General features: G+C 44.1%; 2 protein-coding genes across 2 annotated transcripts in view; one reads left to right on the top strand and one right to left on the bottom strand.

Moving 5' to 3' along the window:
- cacna1ba (calcium channel, voltage-dependent, N type, alpha 1B subunit, a) overlaps window positions 1–24,468 on the bottom strand; it is an 820,126-nt gene that overhangs the window by 312,066 nt on the left and 483,592 nt on the right. The window contains exon 9 of the mRNA XM_085965795.1: window positions 7,871–7,974. Coding sequence (XP_085821921.1) covers window positions 7,871–7,974 — 104 coding nt within the window. The remainder of the gene's footprint in view (window positions 1–7,870; window positions 7,975–24,468) is intronic.
- On the top strand, window positions 17,006–23,506 carry LOC147101825 (syncytin-2-like). The gene is made up of 2 exons (XM_085965794.1): window positions 17,006–17,535; window positions 21,021–23,506. Exon 2 carries the CDS (start codon window positions 21,840–21,842, stop codon window positions 22,824–22,826), a length of 987 nt encoding a protein of 328 aa, XP_085821920.1. The 5' UTR covers window positions 17,006–17,535; window positions 21,021–21,839; the 3' UTR covers window positions 22,827–23,506.

Here is a 24,468-nt window from a genome sequence, read left to right as displayed (position 1 = left end):
CAATATGTCGAGGAACCAACCAGAGAACAGGCCATCTTAGACTGGGTATTATGTAACGAGAAAGGATTAATTAGCAATCTTGTTGTACGAGGCCCCTTGGGTCGGAGCGATCATAATATGATCGAATTCTTCATTAAAATGGAGAACGAAGTTGTTGACTCAGGGACTAGGGTCCTAAATTTAAATAAAGGAAACTACGATGGTCTGAGGCGCGAGTTGGGGAGGATTGATTGGGGAATGTCACTCAAAGGGTTGATGGTGGATAGGCAATGGCAAACATTCAAAGACCGCATGGATGAACTACAGAATTTGTTCATCCCAGTTTGGCATAAAAATAAAACAAAAAAGGTGACTCAACCATGGCTAACAAGGGAAATTAGGGATAGCATAAGAGCCAAGGAGAGGACATATAAATTGGCCAGAAAAAGCAGTAAACCTGAGGATTGGGAGTAGTTTGGAATTCAACAAAGGAGGACAAAGGGATTTATTAAGAAAGGGAAAATAGAATATGACAGTAAGCTTGCAGGGAACATAAAAACTGACTGTAAAAGCTTTTATAGATATCTGAAGAGAAAAAGGTTGGTGAAGTCAAGCGTAGGTCCCTTGCAGTCAGAATCAGGGGAATTTATAAAGGGGAACAAAGAAATGGCTGACCAATTAAATACATATTTTGGTTCTGTCTTCACAAAGGAGGACACAAATAACCTCCCAGAGATGTCGGGGAACATAGGGTCTGATGAAAGGGAGGAACTGAAAGAAATCAGTATTTGTAGGGAAATGGTGTTAGGGAAATTGATGGGATTGAAGTCCGATAAATCCCCAGGGCCTGATAATCTACATCCTAGGGTACTTAAGGAAGTGGCCCTAGAAATAGTTGATGCTTTGCTGATCATCTTCCAGCATTCGATGGAATCTGGAACAGTACCCATGGATTGGAGGGTAGCTAATGTTACCCCACTATTCAAAAAAGGTGGTAGAGAGAAAACGGGGAAGCCTGACATCGGTAGTGGGGAAAATGCTAGAGTCCATTATAAAAGATGTAATACCAAAGCACTTGGAAAACAGTGACAGGATCGGACAAAGTCAACATGGATTTACAAAAGGTAAATCGTTCTTGACTAATCTACTGGAATTTTTTGAGGATGTAACTGGTAAAATAGATAAGGGAGAACCAGTGGATGTGGTGTATTTGGACTTTCAGAAGACTTTCGATAAGGTCCCGCATAAGAGATTAGCGTGTAAAATTAAAGGCACATGGGATTGGGGGCAAGGTATTGTCTTGGATAGAGAACTAGTTGGCAGGCAGGAAGCAAAGAGTTGGAATAAACGGGTCTTTTTCCGAGTGGCAGGCAGCGACTAGTGGGGTACCGCAGGGATTGGTGCTAGGACCCCAGCTATTCACAATATATATTAATGATCTAGACAAGGGAACTAGATGTAATATCTCCAAATTTGCAGATGACACAAAGCTGGGTGGGCGTGTGTGCTGTGAGGAGGATGCCGAGAAACTCCAGGATGATTTGGACAGGTTGGGTGATTGGGCAAAAGCATGGCAGATGCAATATAACGTGGATAAATGTGAGGTTATCCACTTTGGTGGCAAAAACAGGAAGGCAGATTATCTGAATGGCAATAGATTGGGAGAAGGGAAAGTGCAACGAGACCTGGGTGTCCTTGTGCTCCAGTCGCTGAAGGTAAGCATGCAGGTGCAGCAGGCGGTTAAGAAGGCAAATGGCATGTTGGCCTTCGTAGCGAAAGGGATTGAGTACAGGAACAAGGATGTCTTCCTGCAGTTGTACAGGGCCTTGATGAGACCACATCTTGAGTATTGTGTGCAGTTTTGGTCACCTTATCTGAGGAAGGAGGTTCTTGCCATGGAAGGAGTTCAGCGAAGATTCACCAGGCTGATACCTGGGATGGCAGGAGTGACGTCTGAGGAGAGATTGGGTCGATTGGGCTTGTATTCGCTGGAGTTTAGAAGAATGAGAGGGGATCTCATTGAAATTTATAAAATTCTGACAGGACTGGACAGACTGGATGCAGGAAGGATGTTCCCGATGGTCGGGGAGTCCAGAACCAGGGGTCACAGTCTAAGTATAAGGGGTAAGACATTTAGGACAGAAATGAGGAGGAATTTCATCACCCAGAGAGTGGTGAACCTGTGGAATTCTCTACCACAGAAGGCAGTAGAGGCCAATTCATTAAATATATTCAAGAAGGAGTTGGATATATTTCGTAAAGCTAAAGAGATCAAGGGGTATGGGGAGAAAGCAGAGACCGGGTACTGAATTTGGATGATCAGCCATGATCGCATTGAATGGCGGAGCAGGTTCGAGGGGCCGAATGGCCTACTCCTGCTCCTATCTTCTATGTTTCTATGTTTCTCCAGGGTAGGCGGAGGATCTGTCAAGAGTATTCTTGACAGATCGGAAATGCCGGTTTTCAGCGCCTGCCTGAAACCGGCATTTCCGATGCCCTTACGGGCGAGTACACAGCGCATACCCACCCGTAGGGATCGGAATATCTGGGCCAATATATTCCATTTGCCATGTTCTTGCCCACTCGCTTAGCTTGTCTATATAACCTTGAAACCTCTCTGCACCCTCCTCACAACTTACATTCTCACCCAACTTTGTATCATCAGCAAACTTGAATATATTACATTTGGTCCCCTCATCCAAATCATTGATGTAGATTGTGAATAGCTGAGGCCCAAGCACTGATCCTTGCAGTACCCCACTAGTTACAGCCTGCCAACCCGAAAATGACCTGTTTATTCCTACTCTCTGTTTTCTGTCCGTTAACCAATCCTCAATCCATGCTAGTATATTACCCCCAATCCCATGAGCCCTAATTTTGTTCAATAACCTCTTGTGTGGCACCTTATCGAATGCCTTCTGAAAATCCAAATACACCACATCCACTGGTTCCCCCTTATCTATTCTTCTAGTTACAACCTCAAAAAACTCCAACAGATTCATCAAACACAATTCCCTTTCAGAAATCCATGTTGACTCTACCCAATCCTATTATTATTTTCTAAGTGCCCTGTTACCAGATCCTTAATAATAGATTCAAGCATTTTCCCGACTACTGATGTCAGGCTAACTGGTCTGTAGTTCCTCGTTTTCTCTCTCCCTCCTTTCTTAAATAGCGCCTTCTTGAACCGCTGCAGTCCTCATTAATTAGCCCCCATCTCCAACCTTTCTTTCCGCTCCATGATCCTTGAACATGTCATCATTTGCCAGATCCATGCCCACCTCTCCCCACAATTCTATATCAATCCCTCCAATCAGCTTTCCACCCCTCAGCATTGAAATGGCCTTACCCAAAAGCATAAATGACACACTCTATGACTGTGGCGATGACCATGATGGATTATTCTTCCTCATCGTCCATGATCTCTCTGCAGCTTATATGGACCTTCCCCAGCCATTTGAAGAAAGTACTCACAATTGACCACACCATTCTCCTCCAATACATCTCCTCCATTGTTTAACTCCCTGTCCTTTGCTTTGTTTCACTCTTATCTATCCGATTGTAGCTAGAGCATCTCTAACAATGGCATCTCTTATCACCTGTACACCATCACCTCAGGAGTCCCCCAAGGATCCATTCTTCACCCCCTCCACTTCCTCAACTACATGCTGCCCACTGATGGCATCATTTAAAACCAAGGGGCTAGCTATGACTTGCATGCTAATGACACCCACCTATACCTCTCTCAACCTCTCCACTGCCTCTGTGTTGTCAGACTGCTTATATAACATCCAGTCTTGTATGAGCCGTAATTTTCTCGACCTAAACATTGGGAAAATCAAAATCATCCCCTTCGGATCCTGCCCCAAACGCATCCTCGGCACTCTACTTAACCATGAGCTGAGCTTTCAATCTCACGTCTTCTCCATCACAAAGACTGCCTATTTCCACTCCATGACATTGTCCACCTCCGTCCTTACCTCAGCCCATCTGCTGCTGAAAGCCTCGTTCATACTTTTGTCACTGCCAGACTCAATTATTCTGATGCTGCCCTGGTACATCTCTCATTCTTAACCTGTAAGCTTCAGCTCACACGAAACTCTACTGCCTATATCCTATCTTACGAGTGCCATTCACCCATCATCCCAGTCCTTGCTAACCTACATTGTCCCCCGGTCTCCAGCAACTTAAATTTAAAACTATCAATCTTGTGCCTAAATCCGTCCATGACCTTGCCTCCTCTAAGGGGAGTGGGACTAATAGCTGGCACAGGCTCGATGGGCTGAATGACCTCTTTCTGTGCTGTATGATTCTAACCTCCTCCAGCCCTAAAATTCCCCCCGATCCCCCAGTTCTTCTTGTGCACATCCCCACTCTTTGCCCCACCATTGGTTGCTGTGTCCTCAGACATTGACCTCCCACTCTCGAGAAATCTGTGTTACCTCTCCTCCTTTAAGACCACCTTAAAACCCACCTCCTTGACCAACCTTTTGATCACCGCTGTTAATACAGTCCTCACCACCGAGCGAGGGTGCATTGCTGTTAAAGCGATTTGCCCGCTATAAGCAATGGCCAGTTAAGCCATAATAGGTTAAGTCTATTCCTTTCAATCTCAGTGTTAAGCTTCATTTCGTTACTCTAACAGACTGAAGCTGGCTAAGATATTCTCCATAGGCTGAAATCAATCAATAAGTCAGCCTATGAACTCATGGCCAGTTTCGGTTGTGCTTTTCTCTCTCTCCCCCTTCACGGCTCTATTTTGATGCCTTTAATGAATCCAATTACCAATAGAGAGGACCAATTTCACAAATACAGGGGATTAACGAGGTGCAAATTTATTGAAGAACCTACAGAACTGCTCGAAATAGCCAGCGTGTTGACTATGTTATAAACAATGCTTTTGTAATTGACTTCTCTGGTACTGACAAATGGTTAGTGACATTTGCCCAATATAGGCGGCCGTCTGTGATAAGCGTGGCTGGTGTAAGTGGTGGGGATTGAATCTCCTTCTTGAGCTTGGCATCCATTGTTTCCCGTTATATCTGTGAAGCATTTGGGAACAGTTTTTTAATGTTAAAAGCACTCTATGAATGCAAGTTGTGGTTGTCTTTAACAGGGCTCCATTTTTTTTTTTAACCAAAGTCCTCACTCTTTTATTACTGAATACTGGTACATTCATCTTATTAGGGAGATGCTGATAGACAGAAAATATTTCATTACCTGTTATTAAAAATACAGTACGAAATTAAATCTGTAACAATCTGTAATGATCTAAATTCCAAACCTGCTCCCAGAAGTGACCTTCCCCCTTTGTTCCACCTCACAAAATTCCAGAAGTTCAAATATTCCATGTAAGGATCAGTGAGAGTTGTTTTGTACATGGGTTAGTGCCCATCAAAGTGAAGGCTGACATTGCAGGAGAATGGAGCATCAGTACACTCCACAGTCCAGTGATAGAAATTTCTATTTTTGTTCAACTTTGTATAGAACTGTTCATCTGGCACAAAGAACAGTGAGGGGAAGGAGGAGCCATTTCTTTAGACTTTCTATCAATCTGAGATGCTTTGTTCTGGTTTTTGAAGGCTTGATGAAAGGCTAGCACCTTCTCTTTCCAGGGCAGTTCTTCAGCAATGAACCCCTTCTCATCACTTGATAAATTAAAATAGTCCTAATATAATTTCATGCGGTGTACAACGTATAATAGTCTGTAACTGGTGCTACAATGAAAAGGACTCCCAGTGTTTGACTAGAAATAATGAAAGGGTATTTGGCAGTATCATTATGGAAATGTAATAATAATAATACACATCTAATGGCATCAGAGAGAGCTTTCGCAGAAGGTAACCATTTTATAGAGGTTCTATAATCTCTGTGCCCTAGGAGAATCCTTTTTTGGTATTACTGGAATAACAAGCCATGCAAAATGAATATAATTTCCACGTTAGCTTTAGTTACAATGGCTTGACAAAGTCAAGTATCAGATAAAAGTGCTGATCCAATGAATTAACTATTACACTTTCATATGGATTTGGTGCTGAACCATAATTACTGTTCAGGCAGATCTGATTTCATGAAGTTTTTATTTTCCAACACAAAAGCTTCACAGTTACTGATCTGTGATATATTTCATATGGTTCTTGCCTGCTCCTTATCAGGACACTCTCTCTAATCTGTAATTCTTCAGCAGATGTGACTTTAGTTTGATGGCTGAAATGTAGGCAGTAGAATTATTGGTCTTTACAGAGTTCAAATTTTGCTATTTACAGTATAATTAAATGCCGGTGCTTATGGCGGGAGGTGGGGTGTGTTGGATTTCCATGGGGGTTCTCCTGGTTAACTGTCGTAACTTCCACCGAAATTACGGTGGCCAATGGGGAAGAATTCCCGAGGAAATTCCCAGCTATATCTCCACTTGCAAATTAAGCAAAGTCCACTTATAGCAACAACCTGTTTATAAGAACTTGAAAAACATTCCATTGATTTACCTGTTGTAAGATCACATTTTGACATAACATCCTGTGATCCTGGAGTGTGACTTATTCACTGGCGTGAACTTCACAGTACTTGATTAGCATATGAGGCGGCAAGTACTCTGTAGTGATTCTAACTGCCACAGTGGGCGGGCAGGGTTAAAACTGACCCGTTAGATTCAAAATCACTGCGCAACTCAATGCTTTCACAACATTTAAAACTCCAGCTTGCACTGTTATCATGAAACTGCACCTACAGACTGCAGGATTTTTTTTTACAATTCTTTTGCCCAGCACAGAACTGTGCCTGCCAGGAATACAAAATTGTAAAAATTATCTTCTAAGTGTTCTGGAGTTTCCTTTATTATGTAAAAATGTAACCAGAGGTTATCAGTTTTACTGTAGAGTCCACCTGAAATGTTAACCTGTCTCTCTCATACAGATACTGACTATTTTCATTCCAAACTTCCAATAGCGAGAATTTGTCTTTTTAATCTCTATTCAGATGAGTAATTCCTTACTCAGATGTTTCAAAATACATTCTCTGGATGTGGGTGTCGATGGCAAGGCCAGCATTTATTTCCCATCACTAGCTGCCTTTGAGAAGGTGATGTGAGCTGCTTTCTTGAACCGCTGCAGTCCGTGTGGTGAAGGTACTCCCACAGTGCGATGAGGGAGGTCCAAGACTTTGACGTAGCGACAATGAAGGAACGGCGACTTGGATGGGAACTTGGAGGTGGTGGTGTTCCCATTCGCCTGCTGCTCTTGCCCTTCTAGGTGGTGGAAGGTGCAGGTTGGGGAGATGCTGTTGAAGAAGCACCATCTCGGATATCCATCACAGGAACTCCTTACCTTCTGCTCACAGCCTTCAGGCTCTTAAAACCCAAGCTTAACCCAAGTTAATGGCTACTTCCTGAATTATCATCTACTCATTTCGACTTTGGCAGTGTCTGGGAATGAGCTGTGGCTCATCACCCAGGTTTCTCTTTTTTTTTAATCAATCTATGTGAGAAAAGAACTAAAACAGAGAGGAGGCTAAAATATTTCTACACGGTTTGGGCATAGAAACCTCTTAAGTGTACAGAAAGCTGAGAGTTTAATTTCACTGCTGCAAATTGCACTGAAAATAGCAGAAAGATGTATTGTGCTTTTTAATACAAACATTTCAACAGTAACAGCATTTCAGACACTGTCACATTTGAACAAATGCCAACTCATCTGTATAGCGTCCCTGACGAGATTGCTGTGACACCTTTCTCAGTGAAGTGAAGGCATTGCTGACAGACAGAAAGCTCACCAAAAAATTGATTTTTATTTAGCAACGATTATTCTACCATCATCAAGAGGCTGCTGTCACATCCCTGTACTTGCTGCGCTCCAAGATGCACTAATCGGTGATTTAGAAATTTCTGTTCACTTACCCTGACAAGACACCCAAAACAAGATTGAGCATGAAGAAAGATCCGATGATGATCAGAGGGATGAAATACAACCAGTTCCAGGTGTTTCCCGAGGCATCATTTGCCTGTCAAATAAATAGCAAAGAGAGAATTCCAGTGAAATGGGAGAACAGGCAAACACATCCGTGTAGTCAGCTCACTTAGGCTGCAAACTTAAATGAAGTAGAACTGAATAAGACAAATGCAATCTTAAGAACAATTGAATCTGCACAAAAATGTTATTGGTTTGTTGGCTTTAACTAGACATACATCATCATTAGCTGTTGCTATTATTTCACAATTTAAATGCAATAAGCCATTTATTGGACCTGAAATTGCGGTCGGAGGCTTCCGCAAATAAAATCCGTACATACCTGATGGCCCCAGACCTACGAAGACTCGCGCTCCTGGGCCTGCAGGCGTACGCCTGCATAAAGGCCCACGTATCCCGGGGTGCACGCGGTTCGCAAGCGTCACATGGGCCAGCCCAACCAATCAAAAAGGGGGATTCCCATTATGCTTATGAGGATTCCATTTACGTACGAAATCCCCATAAGCACAATAGGAATGACACAAAAAATACATTTTCACACAAACAAAATAAAAATAAATCATCACGTTTAAAATGAATTAAAATTCAATTTAATTAAACAGTTAAAACAAAAATGTAAATTTTTGAAAAATAAAGTTAAACATTTTTAAAGGGGCCAAAAATAACGTAAACTAACTTTAAAGGTTTTTGAATGTTTAAATGATTTTAAAAAAATGTATTCTAATATTTATTTTCACCCGTACGCTGGTAAAAAGCCTTGCACCTGCTTTTACCAGGCATAAGAGTTTCGTGGGCATTCGCTGGGCAGCAGCTGGTCAAATAGTCCAACCCTGTGCCAGCGAATGTCCATTTCCTTCAGATTCGTACGATCTGTCAAGTTGATACTTGACAGATCGTAAATTCCGGGTTTTCGCATATGCACAGCACATGAGGAAACCCAGAACTTGTGAGACACTTACGACTGTGCACGCTGTGCGTACCCGGTCACAGGCCCCAGAAAATCCCGGCCAATGTTTGCAATATCGGAAAATAATGGCACTCATCCCATAAATATTATGACAAAAGGCCATTTAGCCCATCTAACTCAATGCTCGATTATCCTGAAAGCAGCTGTTATTAGATGCTTGTTTTGAGCAGATTCCAGCAGGCTGGCATTCGTGCCCCAGTCCATGCCCCTCAGCCATGCCTTTGCTTCACTGAAAAAGGTGCAGCAGAGGTGGTCGATGCAGCGTTACCCACACTGCTAATTCTGACTCCTTTATCACAGCAGCAGAATTTATACACCCAACTTTTTGTTGGTCCTCAATTCTGCCACCTCAATAAAGGAGCTGGATTTAGTAGCGTGAATACTGGGAATCAGCTCACAGACACCGATGTCCAGGAATCAAACCTAAACAATTGCTGGTATAAAAGCAGTCAACTCTCCCAAGCTTGCATCCAGCTACGTTTTCAACACCCTTGCTGTCTTTGCCTGTGTTACGTTGCCTGATGTGTTACTACTCATGCAAAAACAATTACATACAAGCTGTGAATTAAGCTGAAGGTAAGTTGAAGATTCTGCGTGCTAATCACATCATTGGCAAAACAATCTACAGGAGAAACCAAACCTGACGATACTAGGGAGTTGAATTAGCGTCCCAATTATAATACAGTAATCTGGAGCATCTTTGAAAGTAAGGCAAGAAGATGGCCACAGTTATATAACCCACCTTCACTACTCTGGTAATGAGCATATTAACCCAACACATGCTTAACAGCTCTTCTCATTAGCCACCATAAACCTGGGACAGCTGATGGAAGTCCTTTATTAACATATAAGACAATTAAAGGTGGTACAGCAGGCTACCTGAGCACATTTTCTAGCTTCGTGGTTCAAGTTTAAAAAGTCAGCTTTACAGAAATCCCAATTATACTACAGTCAGTGCATAATTCCAAGTGATCTCACCAAGGGCAACAACTGTTGATGTCTGAACTATGCAATGCATTTGGTGTTGGTGCGGTGCAAAATTGGTCATAATACAATTGTTGCATCAAATGCACTTTGCTCTACAACCACTGACGACCTCGAGTTGTGAGCCCCCTGTCCATTGATATCACTTCGGATCCTCTCGCACCTTCACGTTTAATTAGTCTTCCGAGCCAGTTCATCCAATGATGTCATCATCACTTACCATTAATAAAAAATATTGAATAGAAAAAAAACAAAGAAGGACGTTAAAATCACAACTCCTTGTAGCTGTGCTTTTCAGGGTGAAAACTTTCCTATAAATCGGGTGCTCTCAAATATCTACAGCTAATACAATTCTGTTTTGAAGTAATTTTCTCATCCATAGAAATTTCCCAAAGTTGCATTTATGCTGGATCAATTATAGGATCCCAAACAAGTGCAGCCTTAGACTTCAGGCAATTAGTTTCTCAATTGACGAGGGAAATACCTTTCTACCACAGGGCAATTTAACTCGGTTCATTATCATTTATAAATACGTGAATCAACCTCAAGGCAATACTTCCCATCTTGAACCTTGATTGCACCATTTAATGTGACCCGTGGGCCAACAGAAACCATTTATCGAGGCCGATTGTGTTAAAGTATTTCTTCATCAAGTTCTGCCTTTATGAATACAACTAGGTAGCCAACTATTTTCTTGGTACTTAAATACAATATATATCAATCTACAATATTTTGAGCTCCAGTCTTGCATAAGCTTAACACAAAGGAAGTTAAGATTCAAATTCAAGAAAAATGGATAACAGCTTTTAAAACAAAGGACCCAACACTCCCTTGATAAGCTCAGCTGTTAAATAAACTAACCAGTGTGGAAGTGAGCCATACAGATGCAGATTTGATCCACAGACTGCTAATCTTAGCCTGAGCATCAGTAGGTGCTAGATATGGTCTCAGCAATCAATTCAATTCAATTTTATTTGCCATATGTAACTAGTACAATGGAATGCTTACTCCCCGTGGGGACACGTCAGCTATTCTTACAGCGCCGTGTTCAGAAATTCAATTCTTTGGCATCCAGTGGCAGTGGGAGCACGACGCCCCTCAGCCGCTCCGTCCTCCTCGTCATCGCGGCCTCCTCCTCACTGTTGCCGGCTCGACTCCACGTGTGGTGGCCTGCTTCTCCCGCTCACCCTCTGGCCATCATTCTCGGCTCCCCTCCTCCCAGTTGGACTGCAAGTCATCGTGGCTGCTGCTGCTGCACGATGCGCTGCCTCCGCCCTGTAATGTATATACCTTTAAGGGGGGAACTATGTTTTACAGCTCATGTATACTGAAGTACCGGCAGTGACCACACCTGTATATAGCACTGAGTAGTAATCTGTACAGATCAGTTGCAGGTTCGAACCTGCCTGCAACTCTGCATCACCTCCCGGGGATTCATTCCTGGAGATCAGTGGATTGGAGGTCAAGGCCAGAGACTCGGGCGTCGACCACGGGCAACCGCCCAGTCATCCAGCAGAGACTCGAGAATTGCGGGGGAGGCTGTCGAGAGCCAGGCTTGCCTTTCCAGTCGGGGTGGTCCAGCGAAACGGGTTGGCAACAGGTAGTGCGCAGACCCTTCCCGGACAGCGGCGGGCTAGAGCCCGACCGAGCGGCACAGCAAAGGGCCGAGCAGCGTCGATGGGGGAGAGGGCAGAGCGCACAGGGCGCAGCCGGTGTTCAGGGGCCGAGCAGCGTCGGAGAGAGAGAGAGAGAGATGCGCAGAAACCCGCGAGGCGCCGCCATTAACACGAGGACTGCCGAGAGCGGCGTTGGCAGCAGCGCAGGAGAAGCGCGCGAAACCTACAGGGCGCCGCCATTGCCACAAGAACCGCCGGGAGCGGCGATGGCAGCAGCGGGGGAGGAAGGAAAGCGCGGGAGACGCCATTTTAAACCACACCCAAAATGCCGAAGAGTGGCAGTATCGCCGCATTTGACAATGAAGTCGAAGATTGGACTACATATGTCGAACGAATAGAGGTGTACTGCAAGGCAAATGAGGTGTCAGATGACAAGAAAGCGTCGGTATTGTTAAATTTAATGGGTGCAAAGACGCATGGTTTATTACGAAATCTAGTAACCCCAACGAAGCCAATGGAAAAGAGTTTTGAAGACATAGTAACGATACTAAAGGAACATTTAAACCCCACACCGCTGCGGATAGCAGAAAGATTCAAGTTTCACAAACGGAACCAGCATAAGGATGAAAGCAATGCTGATTATTTAACAGAACTGCGCAAACTATCGAAACACTGCCAGTTTGGAGCGGGACTGGCAGATACCTTAAGGGACAAGTTTGTGTGTGGGCTTCAAAGTGAAGGAACCCAGAAACGGCTTTTATCTGAAAAGGACCTTACGCTGGAAAAGGCTTTCAGCATTGCAGTATCATATGAAGCAGCAGCACGGGGCGCTGCAGAGATACAACAGAGACCGCAAGAATATGGCACAAACGAAATGTCATATGGAACAGAGAAGTGCTTTCGCTGCGGCAGAACAACACACGACCAGAATGATTGCTGGTTCAAAGACAAAGTGTGCAGTGTGGAAAAGTAGGACACATAGCACGAGTCTGCAGGTCGGGATAGAAAACCATCAATAAGAAACCTACCAAAGGAAAGTACAAGAAGGTACATAAGATGACGAAGAATAGTTCAGACGAACAAAAGAGTGATAATGACTCCGAAAGCAGGGAACTGAGTTGTCTGAAACTACATAATGTGATCACAACGGAGGATCACCGAACCATTTGGGTCACGCTCAAGATAGCAGGAGTCCAGGTAAAGATGGAATTGGACACAGGATCAGCCCTAACAGTCATAAACCGACGGGCCTACGAGCGGCTATTCTCACACATACCCTTGAAAGACGCAAAAATTATTTTGAAGACGTACACGGGGCAAAAAGTCGACCCCAAAGGAAAAATAAGGGTGACCGTTACATATAACGGTAAGGAAACACCAAAACTAGACCTGTATGTATTGCAAGATGGAGGACCACCATTACTGGGACGTGAATGGATCCGGAAAATACAACTGGATTGGCATTCCATACAGGCACTGACTGTGGCTGACAAAAAGGATGACAACGTTACACCTGGGCGACTGTCAAAGATGCTTACTAACGTGAAAGAAGTGTTCCAGCAAGGACTCGGAACACTAAAAGGCATGACAGCGACGATTAAAATGGAAGAAAACGCAAGCCCAAATTTTTTAAGTCCAGACCGGTACCTTATGCGATCCGCCCAGCCGTCGAAGCAGAGCTGGAGAGTCTAGAATGTTCAGGTGTACTGCCCAAGGTAGGCTGGAGTGAGTGGGCTACACCCATCGTCCCTGTGATGAAAAAGTCGTTGAGCAGCACGCCTGGGGAACCAAGGAAAGTTCGCATCTGTGGGGACTTTAAGGTAACAGTGAACTCGGTCCTTCACACCGTACAATATCCACTTCCGCGGATTGAAGATATTTTCGCCTCGCTATCTGGAGTGAAACGCTTCACTAAGATTGATCTGGCCCAGGCGTATCTGCAAATGGAGGTAGAAGAAGCATCAAAAAAATACCTCACAATCAACACCCATAAAGGTCTCTACCAATACAACCGGCTAGTATTCGGGGTAGCATCAGCTCCGGCTATTTGTCAGAGGGCAATGGAACAAGTCCTGCAAGGGATCCCAGGGACCCAGTGTTATTTGGACGACATCCTGGTCACGGGCGAAAATGAAAGTGATCACCTTGCCAACCTGGAGCAGGTGCTCACTAGATTGCAGGAATATGGGCTCCGAGCTAACCGCCCCAAATGCGAGTTCTTTAGAAAACAGATCTCGTATTGTGGCCACGTTATCGATAAAGAGGGGTTACATAAGTCCCCAGAGAAGATTGAGGCAGTGGTCAAGGCTCCAGCACCGGAAAATGTGTCACAACTGAGGTCGTTCCTTGGGCTGGTAAACTACTACCATAAGTTCTTGCCAAATTTGTCTACAATACTACACCCACTGAACACCCTACTGCAAACTGGGGTGCCATGGAAGTGGAGTGACGAATGTAGACGAGCTTTCCAGAAGAGCAAAACACTAATCACATCGAAAGAGGTATTGGCCCATTACAACCCGGCATTACCAATTCGGTTGGCATGTGATGCAGTGCTGTCGCACAAATTCTCGGACAGCTCAGAGAGGCCAATAGCCTTTGCGTCACGATCACTAACCTCAGCCGAGCGTAACTACGCCCAGATTGACAGGGAGGCCCTCAGCCTAGTGTGGGGAGTGAAAAAGTTCAATCACTATCTGCACGGGCAGAAATTCACCTTGCTGACTGATCACCAGCCTCTTGTCTCCATTTTTAATCCGAAGAAGGGCGTTCCGGTGATGACTGCGCAACGACTACAAAGATGGTCACTTTTTCTAGGGGTGCACCACTATGAGATTGAATATAAGGGCACGAAACAGCATGGAAATGCTGATGGGCTATCACGCCTGCCACTGCCTACTGCGGAGGAAGCAGCAGCAGTGGATCCTGTCGAAATATTCCATTCGACTATAGTTGAATACCTACCGGTAACTAACGCTTGTATCGAAAAGGAAACCCGAAATGACCCGACACTGTCTCGGGTATATGATTTGACGATGAAGGGATGGCCAGCACATGGCGACTCACTGTTGCCAGCATGCTCGATAAGGAGAGAACAGCTGTCAGTGTGCCGGGGGACCTTGATGTGTGGATCCTGAGTGGTAATTCCACCCACGTTAAGGGATAGAGTGCTCAATGAGCTTCATGAGGGTCATCTGGGAGGGGTAAAAATGAAAAGCCTAGGCAGGGCTTATGTGTGGTGGCCGGGAATCGATAAACAAATCGAGGACCTGACCAAGAGCTGCTCAGGATGCCAGAAAGTCCAAAATGCACCACCACAGGCCCCTCTACACCCATGGGAGTGGCCCTCATCTCCATGGCAACGGGTGCATATTGATTTTGCTGGTCCATTCATGGACTCAATGTTTTTAATAGCCGCGGATGCACACTCGAAATGGCCTGAGGTCATCAAAATGTCCTCCACCACCACGGAGAAAACTATTGCAGTCCTACGGACCATTTTTGCCAGGAATGGCTTGCCAGAACAGATTTGCTCCGACAACGGACCACAGTTTGTGTCCGAAGAGTTCCGGAGGTTCTTGAAAAAGAATGGGGTATGGCATTACACATCCGCCCCGTATCATCCAGCCACAAATGGATTGGCGGAGAGGTTCGTACAAACCTTTAAGAAGGCAATAAAGGCTATGTACAATGACAACATTCCGCTGCAGCAAAAGGTGGACAATTTCCTGTTCGCCTACCGGAATGCGACACATGCAGTCACCAACCAGGCCCCAGCCATGATGTTCTTTAACCAAAGGTTAAGATCTCGCCTGGATTTGCTCAAACCAAACATACGAAGAGATGTTGAGAGTAAGCAATTCCAGCACATCCATGAGAAGCCAACAAGGAGCTTCAATGTAGGGCAACCAGTCTTGGCCCGCGACTACCGAACAGAAAAATGGCAGCCAGGAACGATATGCACACGGCAGGGCCCACTAATGTACACAGTGGACGTTGGGGAGAGCATCGTGAGGCGCCATGCTGACCAGATCCTAGAGTGACAGGAACAAGTCAACCCCATACCTCGCCCATACGTACCTGGTGATGAACCCGACGTACAGGTCGCATCTACCCCAGAAACAGTAGCATCGGAAGCTGATGAACCAACCGACGACAGGGGGCCAGAATCGCCTCCGCACCAAGAGTAAGACACTCGGGAAAGGCGCTATCCAGAAAGGATCAGGAAGCCTCCCCAAAGACTGAATATATAAATAGACTATTTTCAGCTAATGTTGCATGCTAAAAGTGTTAATTGTAATTAGTTTGATATTTAATTGTTAAATGAGTGTTATGGTACTGTTAATCTAAAAGGGGAGGAATTGTAATGTATATACCTTTAAGGGGGGAACTATCTTTTAAGCTCATGTATACTGCAGTACCGGCAGTGACCACACCTGTATATAGCACTGAGTAGTAATCTGTACAGATCAGTTGCAGTGAGAGCCATGTTGAGTAAACGCCTGTTGTACCGTTCTCCGCAGTCTGTGTCTTATTATACACGGACGCAACACGCCCGACTCGCCGAACACATCCTCCGGTTGCCGCGGCCTCCACCTCACTGTCGCCGGCTCCACGGTCCGACAGCCCAGGGCCTGCTTCTCCCGCTTCCGGTCCGGCCTCTGGCTGCCATGCTCGGCTCCCTTCCTCCCAGTCGGAATGCCTTCCCGCTGAGGAGCTGCCGGCCGATGAGCTCTAGCGGGTCGACGTGGCTGCTGCTCGATGCGCTGCGCTGCCTCCGCCTGACTCGCCGAACACCTCGCTCCGTTTGCAGGAGCGAGCGGCGAGAGCGGGCCGCCCGAAGCAGGGAGAGCGCGCAAGCACCGGACCGTCTCGGTCGCCATCTTGACCTCGGCTAGGGAAGCAAAAGAAAACAAATACTCAGCCAAGGTTTCCACTTCTCATCTCTATCTAGTGATCCTTGTGGATGTCAAGAACAGGGCTGAGGTTGGCGAGATGATCTCCTCGGTCAAAAAAACAGCTGTCAAATCACTGTATTGGCTCACGTGACCAATGCATATTTTGATAAAGGACCATAAAGCAACCATGGATCAATACTTCTGCATAATTCTGCACCTTCAGGTGTAGGGGATCCTGGCTGAGGAAATCTACATGATACAAGGGGTTAATTTCAAGTGCTTGCTGGGTAAAAGTTTTCAGACTTGACACTGGGCAAGTGTCGATGTGTAACTAGAGCTATTGCACGTACTTAGATTACAGCCAAGAACAGATGTCTGCCCACTTAATGAGAATGTAGAAGTGAAACAATGGGTTCCTTTGAAGTAACCACTGACCTGACAACTCGTGACCGTAAGCAAACCTACCCTCCCAATACATGATTAAGATTAAAGAGGACCTCCGGTTACACGATTCATGCCCTGTTATAGAGCAACGGTTGACTTATGTGTCCAGGATCCTTCTGTCAATACGTCATAAGACCTGATGATTAATCTAATATGTATCTTGATAGAGGAACAAAGGAATGTCAATCAAACTTGTTTGTTACACTGTATAAATATGGAATGCTTACGCTGTATCATTGGAATAGTAGCCTCACCCCTTGAGTAGAGGTGCTGATTCCCCTTGCAAGAGAAAATAAAAGGCCTGTCCGTCTGACGAATCCAAGAGTGTATTGAGTCATTACCCAGAGCTAAGAAGTAAGGCACTTCTACAATTTGGAGGTTCCACCGAGATGGCTTGCTGTACCAATTGGTGAGTTAACAGACGCCGAGTACGTTGCTCAGTTAGGAAAAATCCCATCGGCCGAAGGTGGTGTTTTGCCACATTTTTGGGACTTTCCCTGCCAGAAGCATAGCTGCGCATAGTCTGTTTATTCCATTGGACAGTACTGCCATCGGGTAATTGACTCACAAGGTTCGGAGGTTAAACTGCCATTGTGACTGCTTCCCTTTCAGAAACGGAACAGAGGACCAGCCATGAGGCGCTGACGCCCCGCGAACAGGATCGTGCAGAAAAGGACTGTATAAAGGTACCAGAGAGAGAAGGTTAAGTCAGGAATTTGATTAACTCAGGAGCTAGCGATTTATTGGAAATTGAACTAGCAAGGTTCCAGCTTGCTGAGAGAGAAGGTTAAGTCAGGAATTTGATTAACTAAGGAGCTAGCGATTTACTGGAAATTGAACTAGCAAGGTTCCAGCTTGAAGTTAGTTGGGACAAATTGAAGGCCCTTTTTGCCAAAGATTTGGCTAAAGGGAGTAGGATAGAGGGAGAGCGAGTGGGTGAAGTTAGCTGGGACAAATTGAAGGCCCTTTTTGCTAAAGATTTGGCTAAAGGGAATAGGGTAAAAAGAGAGAAGAGTGGGCGGTTGTCTGAAACACAGTGTCAATGTTTAATGTTTATGAGAGTGAGTATTTAAGTACTTGTTATTATCAATCAACTTTGCAGCTTTGTCCAGTAAGGCTGCATAGATTGGGGATTTAGTAACACTTTGGTTGTTGTTTAACAAGTGTATTGTTTATTGTTATATGTATTAATGTTTAGTCATGTCTGATCTGTAGAGGCGTCCCACGCAGATCATAGTGTGTTACGGAATTGTTGTATGTTTTAACTAAAATATTTAAGCTGAAAAAAAAACTGCAGAAGGGGTTGGAAAAGACCCAAGCCGGGGAAGTGAGTCCCGCGGCGGAATGTATGGTTGAGAAAATAGTGATGTCTTTTACATGATCCACTAAGCTATTGTGGATTCAGTATTTTCCCCAGTTAGAAATACCTTCCACGAGGGTTGAGAACCCTCGAGTTTTATACGTATGTATAGTTTATTAATCTGATCTGTAGGGGCGTACAACGCAGATCACGGATTGTCACGGGAGTTTAGATTGTTTTAAGTGAACCATTTAAGCTGCTACAATGGGTGCTAGCACCAGTAAGCCACCCGAGAAAGGCACGCCAGCAGCCTTTATGTTAAAGAACTGTGGTCAATCATACCTGTATGTATGAGCTTTCCATTGATCACCCACCAAATTGGTCCAAATGGACTGTAAATAAGACTAGACCCTTTCCCTCAGATGGTTCATTTAACATAGAAAGAATTATTTGCCTCGAGGAATGTTTAACGGACAAGAGAGAAATAGAGAACAGCCAGATAAAAAGACTGCCTCTATGTTTGTTGAGTCAGGAAAAAAAAAAGATTACCCCGAAGAAATACCTTTCTCCTCTATTATGGTAGGATAACAAGGTAACTATAGAAGGATGAATAGAGGGGAATATAGAGGAAGACGTGGTAGAGTAAGAGGGTATGGACGATCTGGTAATTGTTACAATTGCGGACAACCCGGACATTGGGCAAACCAATGCCCTGCGAAAAATCGTCAGAACCAAACCTCCAATAATGGACCTCCGTTAGAGAATAAAGGTCCTAATTTCACTGTCCATAACCCTTTTTCGGACCAGTCAGGAGGTTACCCTACAAACGGACAGGGATTTAGGAGAAATAGAGATCAGAATTACTGACTGACACCAGCAGCCCCAAGCGCCACAGACCACCAAATGCCCGTTGTTTCTTTAAATTCACGCAGCGAACCTGAAATTAAAACGCAAATAGCTGGGAGACCTATGTCATTTTAGTAGATACAGGAGCAACCTTTTCGGTGTTAGGGAAAGGATATTCTGAAGGAATGCCTATTAATGGGAAAAAGACCCCGATAGCTGGATTGGCTGGAATACTACAACACTTGAGTCAATCAACTCCCCTCACAGTAAAAGTAGAAGAATTTGAGGAAGAACACTCCTTTCTGTTATCAGGAGATGTCTCTATGAATTTATGTGGAAGAGACTTGCTGTGCAAAATGAATGCTGCAATCATTTGCTCCCCATCAGGAGTAACGGTAGAAATCCAAGTAGATAAGGCATATGCGTACCCAGTAACAGAAATAAAACACCCTGTTCTTTACGCATGGGAAATTGCCGACCCAAGTTTGAGTCCCAAACTTGTCAGTCTGTTAGGAGCGTGGGGACAAGCTCCATAAAACAATACCAGGAATCCCTGAAACTAGGGAAATGGCATTCAAAATTGCACTGCACGGCCTGCTATGACAAAACAGGACAAGATTTAAAATACCTCCTAACTATTAGACTGCACAGCCCTATAAAGTTACAATTAATCCAGCTGCACCATTACCCAAAAGGTCACAGTATCCATTGTCAGAGAAAGCAGAAAAAGGAATTGAGCCAGTGATGGAATCATTGTTAAAACAGGGAGTTAACGCCAGATAGAATAAAGGTTGTTTGCAACACATCGTTGCCAAAAACTAAAAGAGAAATGAAGCATTTTCTAGGAATGACTGGCTATTGTAGACAATGAATACATGAGCATGACAAATTTGGAAAATTCACGGTTACCTAACTTCCTCGGGAACCCAGATTAAAAATGCACAAGAAGTGAAAAATCTTTTACTAGCTATTCAGAGACGTAAACAGATTGCAATTATTAAGTGCCAAGCGCACACGGGGCATTTGGACAAGGTTGCGCTTGGAAACGCTGCTGCAGATAGCGCTAAGTCAGTAGCTATATCAAGTACTGAACGACAAGTTTCAGCCTTCCCTGTTAGGGAAAAGCCAGAGATACCGCAGCCCCCGTCCTTAGATGATGTGCTGACCCATCAAGATAGGGCCAGTTCTGATGAAGTAAAGGAATGGGTTGTTAATCATTGTTTTAAAAACACTGACAGCTTATGGGTTCATCATGACGGTCGCATGGTGGCACCCAAATCATTACTATCACCAATTGCCCGATGTGTTCATAAATTCACCCATGCGGGCAAAGGGGGGATGGCGGACTATATCCTTAAGACCTGGTATGCACCAGGAATCTATTATCTGCCAGACCATGAATGCAAAAAAATAAATAAAGAAGGTACAGCCCGCATCCCATCCAAACCCCATGGGTCCTTTTGTACACTTGCAAATGGATTTTATTGAACTACCTGTGTGCATGAGCTTTAAATATGTATTAGTTATTGTTGATATGTTTTCAAGATGGATTGAAGCGTTTCCTTGTAGAAAGAGTGACGCCACCACTGTTGCTAAATGTTTATTGAAGGACATTGTGCCTCGCTTTGGGATACCAGCAAAACTGTCAAGTGACAATGGGTCCCATTTTACGGGAACAGTGATTAAGGAACTATGCAAAGCCTTACAGATTAACCAGCACCTCCATTGCAGTTATCATCCACAGTCGGCTGGACTAGCGGAAAGATATAACGGGATGCTGAAAAACAAGCTTGCAAAACTGTGTAAAGAAACTGGACTTAAATGGGTTGATTTGTTGCCCATAGCTTTAATGATAATGCGGTCTGCTACCAACAGAACTACAGGATTGTCGCCTTACGAGATCGTCATGGGAAGACCACAGAGATTGCCCTTTTCGGCACCTTTAACAGCTAAACAAATGGACATTCATAAAATGGAGAAAGATATGTTGAGTTATTGCATTGCACTAACCAAATGCATTTCTAGCTTCCATCAACAGGTGAAGGAAGCCCAGGTCGATCCCGCTGAAGGAAAGTGCCATACTTTCGAGCCAGGAGATAAGGTCTACATAAAAATCTTCAAGCGAAAGAATGGCCTTCAACCCAGATTTGAGGGACCCTTCCAAGTACTCCTGACCACAAACACCGCTGTAAAAGTAAAGGAGCGACCAACATGGATACACACGTCCCATTGCAAGAAGGCATCAGTTGAAGACGATACACTGCCAAGATGAACTGGATTTGGACTCTAATAAGACTGTTCCCTTTGTTAACGATAATTGAAACTGCCATATTGATTTACCCAGATCCCCTGAAGGGCAAACCATGCATAGAAGAATGTGTACTTTTAAACAGTGATTTCTTTTATATTATATGCTATAACGAGACTATGAAGGTTCAGCTTCAGGATCACACTATGCAGGTACCCCCGTATCAACCCCTGAGTCTTAGGATTAGGCAGAATAAGATAGTAGAAGAAGATAGTGGACAGAAGCTTGATAAGCTATGGGTTATATGCCCCGATACTGGGTCACCAAGTGAAAGAATTGCGAATGAAGGAGTTATCTGTAGTGGTAATCCAAAGGGAGGACTGGCCCTGACGGCCAGGCCAATGTTTTGTAACAATCCAGTTACAGAGCCCTTTATTTCAACATTAGCCACTCAGAAAAGAAAACTTAATAAGACAGATCCAGAACAACTAGAAGATGAGTAGAAGGGAGCAGGATATAACCTAACGAAATTCGAAGGATGGTTTCATCCCCAATATGATAATCAAAGGAATCCAGAGAGTCTATTAGTGACGTCAATGGGAACCGTAAATAAAACAAAAGGAGAAGTCTGTCTGGTAAACGACAATGGAGAAGGATTGATGGTTGGATGGAGTGAGTGCAAATGTAACTACACTTTGACTAAAACTACTACTAAACCACCGGGTGCAGTCGAATGGCCCTATTGGGGACGGTGGAACCTGTCCACAGTACAAAATTTGACTAGTAAAAAAATCTGGAAAGGAGAACAAGGAATAGGAATGATGCACCAGATATGGAACAAATTTGAAGCCTATAATAACACCTATTTCATCTGTGGGCATAGAGCATACCCTTGGTTACCACAAAATTGGACTGGGTCATGTTATTTGGGATATGTAGTGCCCTATATACATCATATTTCATCTTTGGATAGCCACCCTGGGACACGAGCAAAACGAGCCATTACAGAAACTGAAAGGTTCTTTGCTATAGCATTTCCCTGGTATGGAACAGGGAAGTTAGCAAGAGAATCTATAAACATGGCAGCAGTGTTGGAACAAATAGCCAATGATACTGCTGATGCTCTTAGTGATGTAAACGCAGAAATGGTGGCTTTGCGCACTGTTGCCTTACAAAACCGCATGGCTCTGGACTATTTGTTGGCAAAAGAAGGGGGCACATGTGCAATCATAAAAACCGAATGTTGCACCTATATTCCAGATAGCTCAGAAAATATCACCAACCTGGTAAACCACATAAAGGAGGCTGTAGAGAAACTACGTCAACCTGAACCATGGTCCATGTGGGATTGGATTTCAGGATGGGGAGGAGCACTAGGAAAGCAAATTTTGGAAGCCTTAATCGCAATTGTGATGATAATAATTTTAATTAGTTTATTGATTGGTTGTTTAAAATTGTGTACAAAAGTCCTTTCCTTATTAACGTCAACTCCTCCAGTACCAATGATGTCTGAATATGAGGATATTAAGGGTGAGACCTTTGATGCAGAGTTTCTTAAACTTAGCGAAATGGATTGTCCTTAGAAAGGACAAAAGGGGGGAATGAGGAAATCTACATGATACAAGGGGTTAATTTCAAGTGCTTGCTGGGTAAAAGTTTTCAGACTTGACACTGGGCAAGTGTCGATGTGTAACTAGAGCTATTGCACGTACTTAGATTACAGCCAAGAACAGATGTCTGCCCACTTAATGAGAATGTAGAAGTGAAACAATGGGTTCCTTTGAAGTAACCACTGACCTGACAACTCGTGACCGTAAGCAAACCTACCCTCCCAATACATGATTAAGATTAAAGAGGACCTCCGGTTACACGATTCATGCCCTGTTATAGATTAATGGTTGACTTGTGTCCAGGATCCTTCTGTCAATACGTCATAAGACCTGATGATTAATCTAATATGTATCCTGATAGAGGAACAAAGGAATGTCAATCAAACTTGTTTGTTACACTGTATAAATATGGAACGCTTACGCTGTATCATTGGAATAGTAGCCTCACCCCTTGAGTAGAGGTGCTGATTCCCCTTGCAAGAGAAAATAAAAGGCCTGTCCGTCTGATGAATCCAAGAGTGTATTGAGTCATTACCCAGAGCTAAGAAGTAAGGCACTTCTACATGGCCAATCCCTTAGCACCTTCCATCCTAATAAATAAACTGTACAACCATCCACAACCCTCCTTGCATTTATTTACAAGTATTGTGAAATATATACTACAGCACATACCCTGTATGAACCATGTCTTGACAGAAGGCACAACCCTTACATTAAAAAAATGTAATACTTGAATCTTCCTGCAATAGTCATAATTTGTACTTGTTAATACAGCGTTTTATGAGCAAACCCACAACCAGTATAGCAGTTTAACTATGTAATATCTTTGGCAAGGAACCATCTTTTAATATTGAGACATATTTCATTTTAACATAGATCTCATCAGTTGACGGATAGAACTCATTTTCAACTGAGGACAGCTGAACTTGATAGATGGGTACCATGATCATATCACGCTATTGTTGAGATTAAAAAATGGATTGAACCAACTGGAGACTGTCCAGACAGCATAGTGTCTGATGTGCAAGTACAACATTGACAATCTGGAAAAAGTTTTAAAAAGGGGGAAGAGATCGCTTTCATCATGAAACTTGGCACCCAAATTTACAATGGCATTTTAAAAACTGCAATGATTTGTTTTTTGTTTTTTAATTCATTCATAAGATGTGGGCATCGCTGGCAAGGCCAGCATTTATTTCCCATCCCTAATTGCCCTCGAAAAGGTGGTGGTGAGCCACCTTCTTGACAACTGAGTGGCTTGCTAGGCCACTTCAGAGGGCAGTTAAGAGTCAACCACATTGCTGTGGGTCTGGAGTCACATATAGGCCAGACCGGGTAAGGACGGCAGGTTTCCTTCCCTAAAGGACATTAGTGGCATCACCAATATCACTGCACTGTGCTTATCAAATCTTCATTTGTTCATCACTTTGCATGAAGATAGTGGGCTGGATTTTCATTCAGCAGTCGGGAAGGAGGCGAGACTACAACTTTCGGGTTTTAGTCCCGCCTCCATCGAGATGCGGCCAATCCACGCGATTTTCCCTTGATTGACCTTGCTGAGCCCGCCCAGTGGGCTCAGCAGGCCAATTAAGGGCCACCCAGCAACAGGTGACGT

The sequence above is a fragment of the Somniosus microcephalus genome, chromosome 23 (assembly GCF_052327205.1).
Source record: "Somniosus microcephalus isolate GS21.2 chromosome 23, FLI_Smic_1.0, whole genome shotgun sequence".
Taxonomy (NCBI): Eukaryota; Metazoa; Chordata; class Chondrichthyes; order Squaliformes; family Somniosidae; genus Somniosus; species Somniosus microcephalus.
The sequence above is the reverse complement of the archived record's forward strand: the minus strand, read 5'-3'. Positions and strand labels throughout refer to the sequence as shown.